The following is a 14,039-nucleotide window of genomic DNA, read 5'->3' as shown; positions in this document are numbered from 1 at the left end:
TCACTCATATCCACTGTTATAAACAAATCATCCACCCGCTACCCACCATACCTATGTTTTACAACATTACAATTACATTAAGCGTGATATGGTAACATATTACACTGAAGTAGGCTGCTTTTAAATCAACATTTATTTATTTTTACCCCGCGGAGGGGTAATTGCTGGTATGTGAGCAAAGAGATGTGCATTTAATTCTGATAAAGCAATGTAAGCGTGCAGCTCTGAAAGCATGAGCAGCGCATCACACACACAAAAGTTACTGACTGACAGCTTTTTGCCGCTTTATTTGTTCCACTTAGCTTTGAGGGGGAAAAAAACAAACAGTAATGGTATACATTTCGGAGCTATGAAGTATATAAAGTCCTGTTTAAAAATTCCTCATATTGCACGATGACGGTGCTGCGTGTGGAAACTCTGTTAATGCTGGTCTCTTCATGTGTTTCAAGTAGCTCAGTGTTTCTTCAGCAAGCTGACACAAATGAAACTTAAATGTTCAGCGTTGCATCCTGAACACACAGTTGACTTCATAAAAAATAGCGAGACTAAATTATATTACCAGTGCTGATGCCGCTCTCTCTCCCATTGTGGTCTTTAATTAGCTGATGATAATAAAAAAAAAAGACTGACATGAACTTCATGGAATTTGCAAATTAAAACAAATTTTATGGAAAATTGCTTCCATTTTTGGAAAACACCAGAATTTTCACTATTTTTTAGTTAAAGGTCCCATTGCATGAAAATTTCACTTTATAAGGTTTTTTAATCTTAATATGAGTTCCCCTAGCCTACCTATAGTCCCCCAGTGGCTAGACGTTTTGATGGGTGTAAACCAAGCCCTGGGTATTTTTGAGAAAATGAAAGCTCAGACGGGCGAATCTAGAAATCTTTACCTCCCATTTCTCTTCTTTGCCCACTAAAATAATTTGGCCCGCCCATGAGAAAATGAGCTGCATGAGCTGCGCGAGCGTGATATTGTTTTTTTCCTCGAGAGACATCATGGCTTGCAAATGAACGAAGCATGGCAGTTGCTCAGTGTTTGGATGTACAAATGAACACAAAAGTATTTTTTTGTTCCTTCATCCGAGCCTCTGAAGAACCAGTGGGTTATGTGAATGTCTAATGTGTAATTGTTCAAGTTCAGACAGATAATCTTTCTCTCAAAGTCGTTCAATACTGTTTATGCCTCAGTAAATCAACTTCACGTCGTTTCTCTTAGTAGGATGAAAATAATCGTACTTAAACTGTGATTAATATATATACAGAAAGCGATCAAAGAACAATCCCTTTCCAATCGCCCAAGCTGTCAATCACACAGCACGAGTTTATCTGGACACTTGCCAAAACACTTGTTATGAAATCAATGACGCTGTTACGCTGCACAACGAAGCTCTTACTGTACTTACCTCATGTTTGCATTGGTGAAATCATTAGTGAGAGTGCAGAAACTGCGTTGCAATGATAAGATCTTCATTCACGCGATCAACAGGCTGTCATCTGCTCAATGCTCATCACTGCAACCTTTTATGTGATGGGAATAGATCTAAATACTTAATCTTCTCACGATTCGTTAATTCGTTAACAGCTGTAATAGTAAAAACGTATAATAGTTGTTATAGTAAAAGTTTTCGAGAGAGTTCCACATGTAATGCTAAATATTTCATATGCAAGCATGTCAGCCAATCACAGCAGTGGGCATTTACACTGAAGTTTCACAGCAGCCAATCACAGCAGTGGGCGTTTACACAAGTCTCACAGCAGACACGCCCCTTCAAACAGAGAGTTCAAATCAGAGGCTAAAATCAGGCTAGGAAATATGCCTTTTATTTCTAAATTATAACAACTTTTGATCTAAAAAACATACTAACATTAAAGGGCACCCCAGGAAACATTCTAAAATAATAAAATCCATGCAATGGGACCTTTAAAGCTGTTAAGTTATTAAGCAATGCCTCATGTTGGTTCCTTTGTTTTATATAATGAGTCTGACGACTAAGAGGTGCTCTAGGCATATTGTTTTCTTTGATTAGTTTTCCCTGAAGAGATCTACATTGTTGTTGAAAAAGAAAGTAAAAGATTGAAACATCTTGCGTTTTACTGTGAAATGAGAGTTCCAGGTCTTTAAAATCAACACATAATGATTTATTTGTCATCCAACTGCAATTTTTGGAATGTTTTTATAACTTGCCCGCAGCGTCCTCGGATATAACCGCGATCCGTGCATCACTACTATGCATTGTCAAAAAACACAATTACATTTTTTTCTGAAGACTACTCTAAACCAACCAGTCAGTTTTCGAATATTATTTCGAGTATTCAGTGTTTGAACAAAGACAGGAGGGCTGTTTAGAAGCATCAGGAAATTAATTAATCTGAATATTCTCCTGCATTTTCACCTTCTCAAATACTTGAATGTATGGGAAGAGTTTTTAAATTCCCACCTGAAGCTTTTGTAGCTAGTTTCTTGGATATTAGCAGGAAGAGAAAGATAAAAATTAACTGGCTTCTCATTTTTCAAGAACACTACACCACCTCCAGGCTTGGTAAGTGCAAAACGCATGATTATTTCACAGTCTGCCAAGTCCTGCAATCAAGCCATTTTAATTGTGGCTGTTTTTTCATCAATTTAGCTCTACAGTTTACTCCTATCCACCTTATTTTTAACGTAATAGCGGGCGCGACCATTGTAACTTGAATGTGTCGGTTTCTGGTCCACTTTCAGTTATTTTAGCTGCACAAAAACTGGCTTGTTATGCTGCTTGATATTGCAAACTGATACTTGTTATATTATTTTAATTTAAAATTATTTTACCATTTGCAGCATTTTGTTATTCTTGTTTCTCTATAGCGGCAAATTAATCTGAAGTCTCAGCACATTCACAGAAAATAGCTTACTTCCGCGTTGAAGAATAAGGTGGATTTATTTTTTTATTTTATTTTTTTTAGTCCTGATTCAAATTGGGCGAAGAGGGATCAGGGGGGGGGGAATCACTGATCAACTTCAGACCATTTTTGAAGAGATGGGTCATTCAGTGAAAATTACTCACCCTTGTGTCATTCCAAACCTATATGATTTTCTTCTGAGATACACAAATAAATAGTGGAAAGCATTTTTCAAGCTCATCACAAAGCTCCAATATTAGTCTGTAGGAAATGTACAATATCAATCAAATCAAGAGGTCAATGTGGCGAATTTATTTAAGGTTGAGTTTTCCTGATCCTGTGATCAAAGCTGAATTTTCAGCATCATTATTCCAGTCTTCAGTATCACATGATCCTTCAGAAATCATTCCAATATGATGATTTGTTGAACAGTTGTATTTCTTGATGATTTTTTGGAAATCGTGATAAAAGTCTTTCAGGATTATTTAAATTACTACTTAAATAAACTACTTTCATAGTGTAGATACTTGTGGTCAAATGCCTTTAAACAGCCACAAAAGATGCCTAATCTCTGCCTACTGACCCAATGCCTAAACATTATGGGAAGCACGTTAGCCAGACAGGATTTAAACTTTGTTGGCTGAAAACCCAAGTTTGGTTTGAAGACGGGATATGTACTAAGCACAAAGTTCTCTCAACATTCCTGATTTCTAACACAAAGCACGATCTTGTGGCTATCAGAGCAGAAATGAAAGCTGCTTCTGTGTATTAGACCCTCCTCTCTAAGAAATCAGGACAGAAGTGATTTAAAGTGGGCAAGGAGACGGATTAAGGGTACTTTTATGCAAAAACAATGCACTAAAAACAAAAAAAGTGTTTCTTTTGCGTTTTTCGCATACAGAAGACAACGTTTTCAAAAAGCTTGCCGTTGACAGGGATCCACGAAAACTACTAAAAATGTTGTATTATGCTGCCAGGCCAGTAGTTTGCTAGTTTGCTAAATTTGAGTTTTGTAGTTTAAATGGAGACAATAACTGTGTCGTTTTCAAAAACTTGTCTTTGAAACCCACTTTCAAAAGTTTGCGTCTTCAGGCCCCCCAAAACGGCATTGTTGTGTTTTCTGTTTTTAGTTGAAAATGTTGTATGAATGCCCCTAAAACCAGATCCCTCGTCTACTTGTGATCCGATCCAACAAATCACCTCTTAATACCAGGCGTTAACGGGCTTAGTCAGAAGAAAGTCACATTGGTTTGGAGTGACACAAGGTATTGTAAACTGCACACATTTAACTTTTGGGTAAATATTTGACACATCCATCTTTTGAGCCATAGGAATAATTTATATAGTGTATAAAGGCCCGTTCACACCTATAATGATATTAGCGTCCACACCAGCGGACAATATTGTTCTGTTTATTCTAAGCGTGTACTTACCTGTCGCTTAAAATCAAGCTCGTTATGGCCGTATTGATTCTGATTGGCTGTCAATGTTTCTATCGTTCATCAGCTGAATAAAATCATTCTGAAAGTGATTCCAAAGATATCGTTTCTCTGTGCCGTTATCGTTATAGCTGTGGTGTGGACTCTACTATTCTTTAATATTAAGTATTTAATATTCTTTAACGATTTTTAGAACCATATCTTTACAGTTATCATCCTTGGTGTGAATGGGCCTTAATTCAAGACGCATTTTAAAAGTGAATAAATTCCTTTAATTTTCAGAAATTTTGGTAGGCTAGCAGGAATTCACACAGAGTATGTCAACTTTCTCCAGTTTTTTGACATCCCCTGCATGTAGTTAGCACTGTGCACTGGGACCATGAATTTCCATATACTATTTATAGTGAGACTCAGACTCTATGGTTAAGACTGTTTTTCCCCTTGGTAGAATACAGTGGATACTTGCCTTTTTCAGGCTCCTGAGATTTTAGCAGCATGACAAGAGCTTGTCTCTGTCTGTACTGTGTATTGAGTGAATGGTGGTGCTATAGCTGAGCATTAGGGGCCAGTGTCCAGCTTACCCACAGACTCCAGCAGTTGGTAACATTGAGGATTAGTTCTACAGATCAGTGGACAGTTGAGCCTGGACTTGTTTGCATCAAGAGGTGTGCTTGCATATCACCGGAAAAGGTAAGTGATCTCGTCTTTGTTCCAATGAAAATAAAGTACTTCTCATCAGCTGTGTTGAAATACTACCAGGGTTCTGGCATCACACTCCTGAAAATGGTTTCACAGTGCAGAAATTGTTTTTGTAAGCAATATTTGAAATGTGTTTGGTACTTTGGCTCCCTCTGTGTGTATTTCAGCTGCTCTGTAATGTCTTCCACACAGTAGCTGTCTTCAGGGACAGCAGCAGCTTCACCAGGCATCATGCATTTAAGCACTGCACACTAATGAAATATCAAGAACCTCACGGTCGAGGGGGTCGTGGCATTCTTTTGACTCGAGGTACTGCGAGAAGCAACATTTTCTTTCTGCTGATGCAGCGGCGATACAAAATGTGGTCTGTTTATGATGGTTAAGGTGCTGAGAACTATAATCTGAATAGAAATGTTCAGATAAAGCTCTTATTTTCAGTTCACTTTTGATTTTAGTTAAAAGGCACACAAATTGTGTGTGTGGGGACTTTCTAAACATGATTTAGCTTTTGGAACAGACTCAGAACAAAAAAAAAAACTCAATTTCAGAGTAATTGCCTTTATTTTCCTTTTTGTGGAATAGATTTCCCCTCTTTTTTTAATGAATGAAAAATAGCAAACAGATTTCAGAACAGATGAGTGCTTGGAGAAATCATACTATTTGTTTTCATATAGAAATTGGATGCTGTAGTGGTCGAAATCCGACACAATTGCTTGTTCATTGCTTGTATATACACATACATACACTGCTATCCTTCTGAAGTTTGGTGTCTGTTTTTATATATATATATATATATATATATATTAGTCTCACCAAGGCTGAATTTATTTGGTCAAAATGCAGTGAAAACAGTAATATTGTGAGATTATTACAATTTAAAATTATTCTAATGTATTTAAATGTAATTTATTCCTGATAACAAAGCTGAATTTTCAGCATCATTATTCCAGTCATTAGTGTCACATGATTCTTCAGAAATCATTTTAGTATGCTAATTTGCTGCTCAAGAAATATTTCTTAATGTTAAAACATTTTGCTGCTTAATATTTTTTGTGGAAACCATGATACTTGTTTCAGGATTCTTTGAATAGTTCATAAGAACTTTTTTTAATAGAATATTTTATAATATAAAAATCTTGTCAGTCAATTTTATAATTGTATTTATTAGTTGTCTGTATTTAGTAGTTTCCCTGATGATGACTCTGATTTTGGGCAATGTTTGGATTATCTTAGTACACTATTTCTATTAATTCAGCTTTATTTTCTGATGCCAAGCATATTAGATTCCACAATATAACTCAGCAGACTTTTCCCACTCATATTCTCTCTAATCTCTTGAGTGCTTAAACCTTGTCTATCAACATGATCTGTCGTAGTGTGCAACAAATCACTATATTGGGTAGTCTTTAAGTTTTTTTTTTGTTTTTTTTTTGTCTCGTTGCAAAAATGCATCTGTCAGTTTAAGTCGTTTATCTTTCTATCTCTCTCTTCTCAAACCTGGCAGTCTTTCCAGTCTGTTTACTTCATAACTATTTGGTGTGTATATATATCTATATTCAGACCTGTTTGGTATATTTATACATCACAGAAACATGCTGCCTCCACTCTTTATGAACTTTTTCTATGTGGACTGGGGTGGGGACATACTCTGGGTAATGAAAGTGCTTTAACGTACATTTCTTTTTTTTTTTTTTTCCTAAATCTATTGTTCTTTTATTCTTCACAAAAGTATTGCACTCATTCTCCAGCAGTGTATCGCAGCCATGTTACTGAACACTGAGCAGACTCTATTAATGGTGCCCGAAATTCACTCTGGTGAGTGTGTGTGCGTATTCCTACTCCTGCGGATGATCGGAGCAGATCTTTACAACATATGTATAATGCTGGATCAGCATTTGGACTGTCTGGATGTATGTGTAGGTGTCTGTTTATCTGCACTGTGATCCATTCGCCTTGGTCCCAATCTGTCATTTTGATAACCCTAGTATGGACCTTGAGTTTTCATCTCTATGGAGTGTGATGCCAGAACTGCCCTTTGACCTAGTGGCTGCCTCAGAGAGGCAGATCTTTAACCCAACATCCTTATCTTTTAGAAATCTGCAGTCGTGTTTGAGGTGGTGTCGACTCGTCTGTATTGAAATGAGTCCAAATGTCATTTACCATGTCAGTTAGTGATCTGTACAGCAACCGTGGTTTCAGTCATATTTGCTCTTCAGCAGTATATATAAAAAAAAAAAATTATAAACAATGTAAAAAGTGACTTGGCTATGTTTAACTTGATTATTCCTAACCACTTACTTGCACGTTATGTGCTTTTATTTGTTTCATGAGGGAATTTTGATTTTGGGAAGTAGCTATAATTCCTTTTGTCTTCCATTTCATATATGTAGTATTAGATATTAGATAATAGCCTGTGTATTTCTGTATCCTCACTGTCTTTCTCTTACTGCAGGGGCCTCAGGGGATTGAAGGAGGCTAAGAAGCATCGTACCGTTTCAGGAATGGGTAAGCATTCACCGAAGACAATGACAAGCAAGTGATGATGCCGCTCGTGTTTGCGTGATGGAGTAATAAGGTCTCGTCTTTTAGATCAACCAAGGAACCTGTTCTCAGAGCTATCGACTTGTTCGGCACGAGATGTTCCTGCGCAGTGGACGATAGTGTGCAGGTCTGTGGTGTTGTAATAGAAAAATATATTTTACATATATTAGTGTGTGTGTGTAGTGCTGTCAATCGATACAAAATTTAGGTTTTAATATTGTAGTAAATAATTTCACATCTCTAAATTAAAGTACATAGTAATTATAGCCGTTCAATCATTTTTAAAAGTGAATTTGAAACTATCTTCACATAAACCCATTATAAATATCACATTTATTGTCCTGTGTATTTTAATTTTAAGGTTTACATTTACAAAAAATATTTTTACTTGTTAGTTATATTCCACATTTTTTTCTCTCTCGTGTGGGATATTTATCATTTCAAATATTTATTTATATATTTTAATAGTGTAAAAACATCCTTTTACTAGTTACTCTGCATTAAATCTTACTGTTTTTAATCCAAGATGAGAGAATACTGTTATGTAACCAAATGACTAATTTTTACCTCATTTTGTCCTGTTTAGTCCTGTGGGAGTGTGACGCACAGATGAGACATGGCAGCTGGGGAATCTTTAGTGCAGCACTGGATGCATCATGATTATATCCAATGTTTTTTTAATAAACTGTCAAGATCCCTGATCTGGTTTTTGTGAATATTTTTTTTTAGATGAAACCATTGCAAGTTTTAATTGTACGTGCAGACCCTAGCGAACTTTAAAATTGATGTTTTAGAGGTGTTGCTAGAATATTAGCATTTTGGTTTTAACATCTAAATCTAATGTCTGTTAAACTTACTGGCAAGATTTCTTTAGACCTGTTTGAGAGGTCTATAAACACAGACAGACCTCTGTAACCCAGTAGCACCCACAGGCTGCTGTCCAGTATCCATTAAGGTCAAGGTGCTATGTTTCTCTTGTTTTATCACTGTTGTGTTCTATTGGCTGACAGCTACTTCTGGAAGTAGTTCAAAAAGGAAAACAAACCTGCAGTCTGAGAAGTGCGCGGGGGTAAATGTGGGTTAGGCTTTTTAGACCATGTCTCTGGGATTGTTAGTGTTATGATTGTTAATCACTAAATTCACATCCTTTTAGACTGATAAATTTGGCAGTCACTATATACATATATATTTACTGAATCACCGTAAATATTTACTGACATGTCAGTTAGCAGCAAAAGTTAAAAAGTTTCATGTGATGCACAAATCTAAGACTAGGTTTTATGTGTCTTAGATTTAGCTTTTGATGTGCTCCTTTTCAGGGTCATTTTAAATCATGTACTACTACTACATGCATTCTTGTTTATTTTAAATGGTTCTTTTGAGGTACAACGTTGGGATTTAAGAAGTTGAAGATGATTCAAAGACAACCCTGCCATCAGATATCTCAATGTGCCATGATGTCTCAGAAGCGTCAGTCTGTCTTTGTGCTGTAAGATGACAACGGAGCGAAAGAAAGGGAGAATTTGGTGGTGTGCGACCAATGGGCTTGCCTGATGTATTTTTAATGTGCATGAATGATTGATCACTGTATGTAGACACATGCTCCCCCGAGGGGCGGCTGCAGTCCGTCTGGTGCTGTCGGTGCAGACATGAGTGCAACCAGACCTTCTGCTCTGAGCGTGAACACTGTGGAGTTAAAACATCAGTGGGCAATGCAGAGAAATCGCACTCTGGTCCGGACGTACCTGCTCTCCAGCTCCGCGATCCCTCTTCCTGGCTCATGGAGCAGAGATGATTTCAGGCTTCCATCATTGTCCAGATCAACACATGGTCAGAACACCATGGTGCCTCTCAGGTAAGCTGATATCTGGCGCCTCGAAGTCTAGCGCTGAATCTATTGGCTGGGACTCCAGGATCAATTTTAGAAAAGTCCTTAATTAAAAATATTAACATCACTGAATCCATTTAAATACATTGGTTTACCAACAAAACTATTTTTAATGCATTAAATCAGGAGGAAATAGTGGAATTTTAATACATAAAAAAATCATTGAATAACAGGATCTATGTATTACATATTTTATTATATGACTATGGTTTTTGAGGATATTAATATCCTTAAGAAAATTTAAGGCACATGAAATTGTGTTTTTGTAGTTTAATATTTATAGTATTTCAATACAATATTTTAAAAAAATTAATTTTCATCTAATTGTTTAAAATAATTTTAAATTCAGAGTAAGTTTAATGCTTACAGCAATGCAATACCCGGAATTATTAGTTTGTTCGGGTCTGCATTAAACTTCACCAGCCAGTAACAGGAAGTGTCAAACCCGCTATACACCATGGAGAACGCTCTAGAAACCTGAGAAACATTCCTCTTGCGTGGCAACACACCCAAACAGCGCTGGAAAAAACAACAGCTATATTACACTGATTATCCAATGACAGCAGATAATGTTCCTAGGGTTTCTCAAGCAACACGTGTATGATGGCCATATTTTAAAAGCAGCAGAGGAAAGGGAAGATGTAAATTAGTATTATTAACAAATATCATGAATTATTTATTCAAAAAATGTCTTTGTATTTTTTGGGAGTTCACATTTTAAAACCTGAACTAACTAAATAACATGTTCGCCATAGAATCATTCCTACATCTCTTGAGCTGAAGATTTGATGTTGCAATTTATGAAGATTTTTTTTGTTTTTATCATAACAGTTGTTTCAGAATGACCCGTTTGTCCCATGTTACTGTACATGCAGCTCAGTTGGTATTTCGTAGTTATCAAAATTATAACATCTTAAAGTGAAAATATTCACTACTTTTCAAGTTTGGTATCAATAAGATTTTTTTTTTAAAGAATCTAATGCTGACCAAGGCAAGGCTGCATCTAATTGATTCAAAATGACAGTCAAAACTGTCTTTATTTAAAAATTAAATATTTAAAACAACTGTTTTCTATTTGAATACACTTTTAAATTCAATTTATTCTGAGATATCATAGCTGAATTTTCAGCATAATTAGTCCAGTCTTCATTGTCAGGTCTTTATCTTTCCATTCCTTTCGCTTACATGAATATTTTCTGATTAACCTCATATGTGTCTGTTTTTGGTCTCCCTCCCAGTATCAGTGAGCCTTCCCTGTTCACCCCAGGCCAGAGGGCTGTTTTCGAGGGGTTTTCCAAAAACCGCCACCCCCTTTTACGCAAACGTGGTGGCCCATCTCTTCCCTCCTGCAAGACCCCTGAGAACACAAATACACCTCAGCAGAGCTATCATCAAGTGTACATGCATTTCTCTCAGCCTCTCAGGCCTGCACCAAAGCCTGGACAAACCCTTCCTCGCAGTCAGCGGCGGCCCACGGAGAGCAGAGAGAGGCAGTGCAAGCAGCCCGTAAACCTCGAGACTTTATCTGTCAGGGGAAAGACTTTCCTCCCCACCCGCCATTCCCCCGACGGCGCTTCATCTGCCACGTCTCGGTCTCACACACACCAGCTGCATGTGTTCCTCCCTGCAGAGGGCGCTGGGCCGGGGGAAGACAGGGACAGTGAGTCGGTTGATGAGGGTTTCATCATGGATGAGCTGGATAGCAAAGTCAACACACTGAGGGCGAGGCTTCAACAATATCCAAAGAAACCCAAGCAGTTTGATTTAGAAAAATCACTGTCAGGTGAAATGGTACAATCAACATCTTAGTGTAGCATTTCATATTTAGCGATATCTGATAGATAACTAGAAATTACAAATGTTTACTCTCAAGCAATGTGTGTAAATTATAATTTATGTCATTATAATAAAACAAAATCATGATAAAAGATGTTGTGTGCTGATGTATATAAAAAAGGAAATGTAATAATATCCCCACAGGTTGTTATACTATGAACTACAATACAGGCCTGTTAACACAAGGACGAACACTTTAAAGATAAACTATAAAAACTATAAACAGATGAGTGATTTGATGCTGCTACAATTTTAAAGTCCCCATGAAGTCAAATTTGAAGTTTTTTTTTGGCTTTGTTAGCCTTACTGTTATCTATAAGCTAGTGTGCTCCAAAACAATTACAAAATTAGAACTTGAAGAAATAAGCATTCAAAACTTACAGTCTCTCACTTTTGCCAAATTATGGATCAATGATTTTGAGGCCTGCCCTATCAGTCCAATGATAGTTTCTGATAAGCGGGTTAAGGTTTACTGCGTGTTACTGTCTTTTCAGTGTGACAAAGTAATTTGATTCCAATTAAAGCTGCAGTCCGTAACTTTTTTGGGTTAAAAGTTATCCAAAATAAATTTGAGCAAGTACATAACCAGCCAGTGTTCAAAACTATCTACTTGCCTTAACACGATTAAAAACGGTAAGCTTGTAATAATGTTTTTAATTCCAGTGGTACTGGTGGATTTCCGTGGGAAATTCGAGGATGTCTTTGCATCATTACGTCACATTTGTACACATAAAGAAGGAGTCTCGACTAGGCTATGTTGCGTGTGAGGATGTTGGAGGTGGAGATTTATAGCCTATTCTCACAGCACTCGATATGATTAAACTTATCAATTTGATGGCGGATCCAGAAAGGTTCAAACGACAATCACCAGTGACAACTGGAGATTCACCCGTTGTAAAATGCAAAAGACTTTGGAGTGGGAAAAAAATAAACTGCAACCGGCCCATGCGAAAACAAGGATAAATATCGGAAGGGCATTAAATGTAGTCACGCAATGCTGATGTTGTTGACATTAACAATTTAAGAACCAAGTATAATTTGCATGGTTTGACCTCAAAACATTGGATTCATCCGCGCTGTGCCATGCCGAGGCACATCCCACGCAAAGTTGATAATTCCGCGAATAACTGCAATTGCAGATTTCTAACAGAGATGGCGACAAAGAGGGAAAACTACGGACTGCAGCTTAAAGTTTTTATCTGACTCCATTTTATCACAACCTCGAATTTAGGTTAAATATCAATTGGTTATTGGTCATTTATGCAGTTTAGCAGCACATTTGATTGTTCTATTTAACTCTTTACTCATATTATCCTTGTTCACTCGGGTGCCAAATTCGCACAGGCTCCACACACCAGCCGTTCATATAATGTTGGCCCACGATCACAAACTCAACTTTATAAACCAAGTACACTTGAATTAGTGCCAAATATTAGCCGGAAATCTAAAATCACAGAACTCAAAATTGGACTCTAGTCCATCACTAATCTGACACAGATTTGAGGTATATGGATACAAAGTACTAAAGTTAATGATTTCAGAGTAAGTCAGAATAAATCCAAATGTAAACAATTTATTATGTCAGGTAAATGTATCATGCCAATTACATAATCAGTTCAAAGATAATCAATACAAGAACATCAAATGCTCAGAGATAGAGTAAAAGATGTACCGGGCTCAGGAAATACATAATTCGCCCCGAATAATCTCATTACAAATCACCCTGAGCCTTTTGAGAAATTTCTTTATATACTCAGACCAAGACAGAAACCTAAACATATGCTAACAATGGGAATTTGCATTAATCACTGTCTCCAGTTTACACCTTTTTAAGGGCAGGGTTCCATTTGCATGAAAGACCCACCCTCCTCTGTAAGCAAAACATCTCTAAACTCTTAAAAACTTTACCTTTGGTTAACTTCTTTAGCTTTGTACCAGTTGCACTGAGACATTTCAAATGATACCAGACATATAGTGTTGTATGATAATATGATAATTAAACCATATAGATTTTTGGGTGAATTTTCATGATGTCAGCATGAGGGAGAGAAGGAATGGGGGAACGGGGGTCAAGGGAAAGAGCTGTAGATTAGGATTAGACTGAGGTGAGACTTTCGTCTTAAATGGTGATGCTAATTTCACAAGAGAGAGTTCAAATGTTAATTTGGTAACGCTTTAGATTACAGGCCGGAAAGTACTGCATAATTAAAGCCATTTAATAGTGTGACTTTCTGTAATTAGTGTACCTATAACGTACTTAAGTTTGGGGAATAAAGGGGTAACAACCAGGAGAATTTTTTTATTTATTTATACTGTAAATATTAAAGGGGTACTTATTCTACTATTATGATACAACAATCACATTTGGGACCAATTTATAAAGGTTTCCAAGTCAGTGATATTAGATTGTGTGTATTTTTATTGTACTTACCTTTTAACTGGAACAAGAGGGTAACAAGCACCACTTACCCTGTAACGGAACAAGAGTATATTTCCCAGTATTTAAAAAAATTGCAATAGGTTTAGCTTTACTTGCCTTGAAACATGTAAAACCAAACTTAAACATCTGCACTTTCGCTATCAAAAAAAAAAAAAAAAAAAAAAAATCATTTTTAAAAAGCTCTTTAAAATAAAAACGAATACAGTTTGTATTGGTACACAATTATTACAAAAAGGTACAGTGTATGTTCTCGCTAAATTGCTCCCAAATGTAAGATTGTTGTATCATAATAGTAGAATAAGTACCCCTTAGT

General features: G+C 36.6%; 2 protein-coding genes across 2 annotated transcripts in view; both read left to right on the top strand.

Annotated features, from left to right (window-relative positions):
• Positions 1-8,263, top strand: part of sfpq (splicing factor proline/glutamine-rich) — a 30,330-nt gene extending 22,067 nt beyond the window's left edge. Inside the window, exons 10-12 of the transcript XR_013821971.1 lie at positions 7,474-7,526; positions 7,611-7,689; positions 8,149-8,263. The gene's annotated coding sequence lies outside the window, so the exon portion shown is untranslated. The remainder of the gene's footprint in view (positions 1-7,473; positions 7,527-7,610; positions 7,690-8,148) is intronic.
• Positions 8,149-11,374, top strand: LOC307162723 (uncharacterized protein). The gene is made up of 2 exons (XM_079878255.1): positions 8,149-9,417; positions 10,689-11,374. Exons 1-2 carry the CDS (start codon positions 9,212-9,214, stop codon positions 11,257-11,259), a joined length of 777 nt encoding a protein of 258 aa, XP_079734381.1. The 5' UTR covers positions 8,149-9,211; the 3' UTR covers positions 11,260-11,374.
• Positions 11,375-14,039: the final 2,665 nt, after the last annotated feature.

Source organism: Squalius cephalus (genome assembly GCF_949319135.1).
Source record: "Squalius cephalus genome assembly, chromosome: 8".
Lineage (NCBI taxonomy): Eukaryota > Metazoa > Chordata > Actinopteri > Cypriniformes > Leuciscidae > Squalius > Squalius cephalus.
This window is presented reverse-complemented; position numbering and strand designations above follow the sequence as displayed.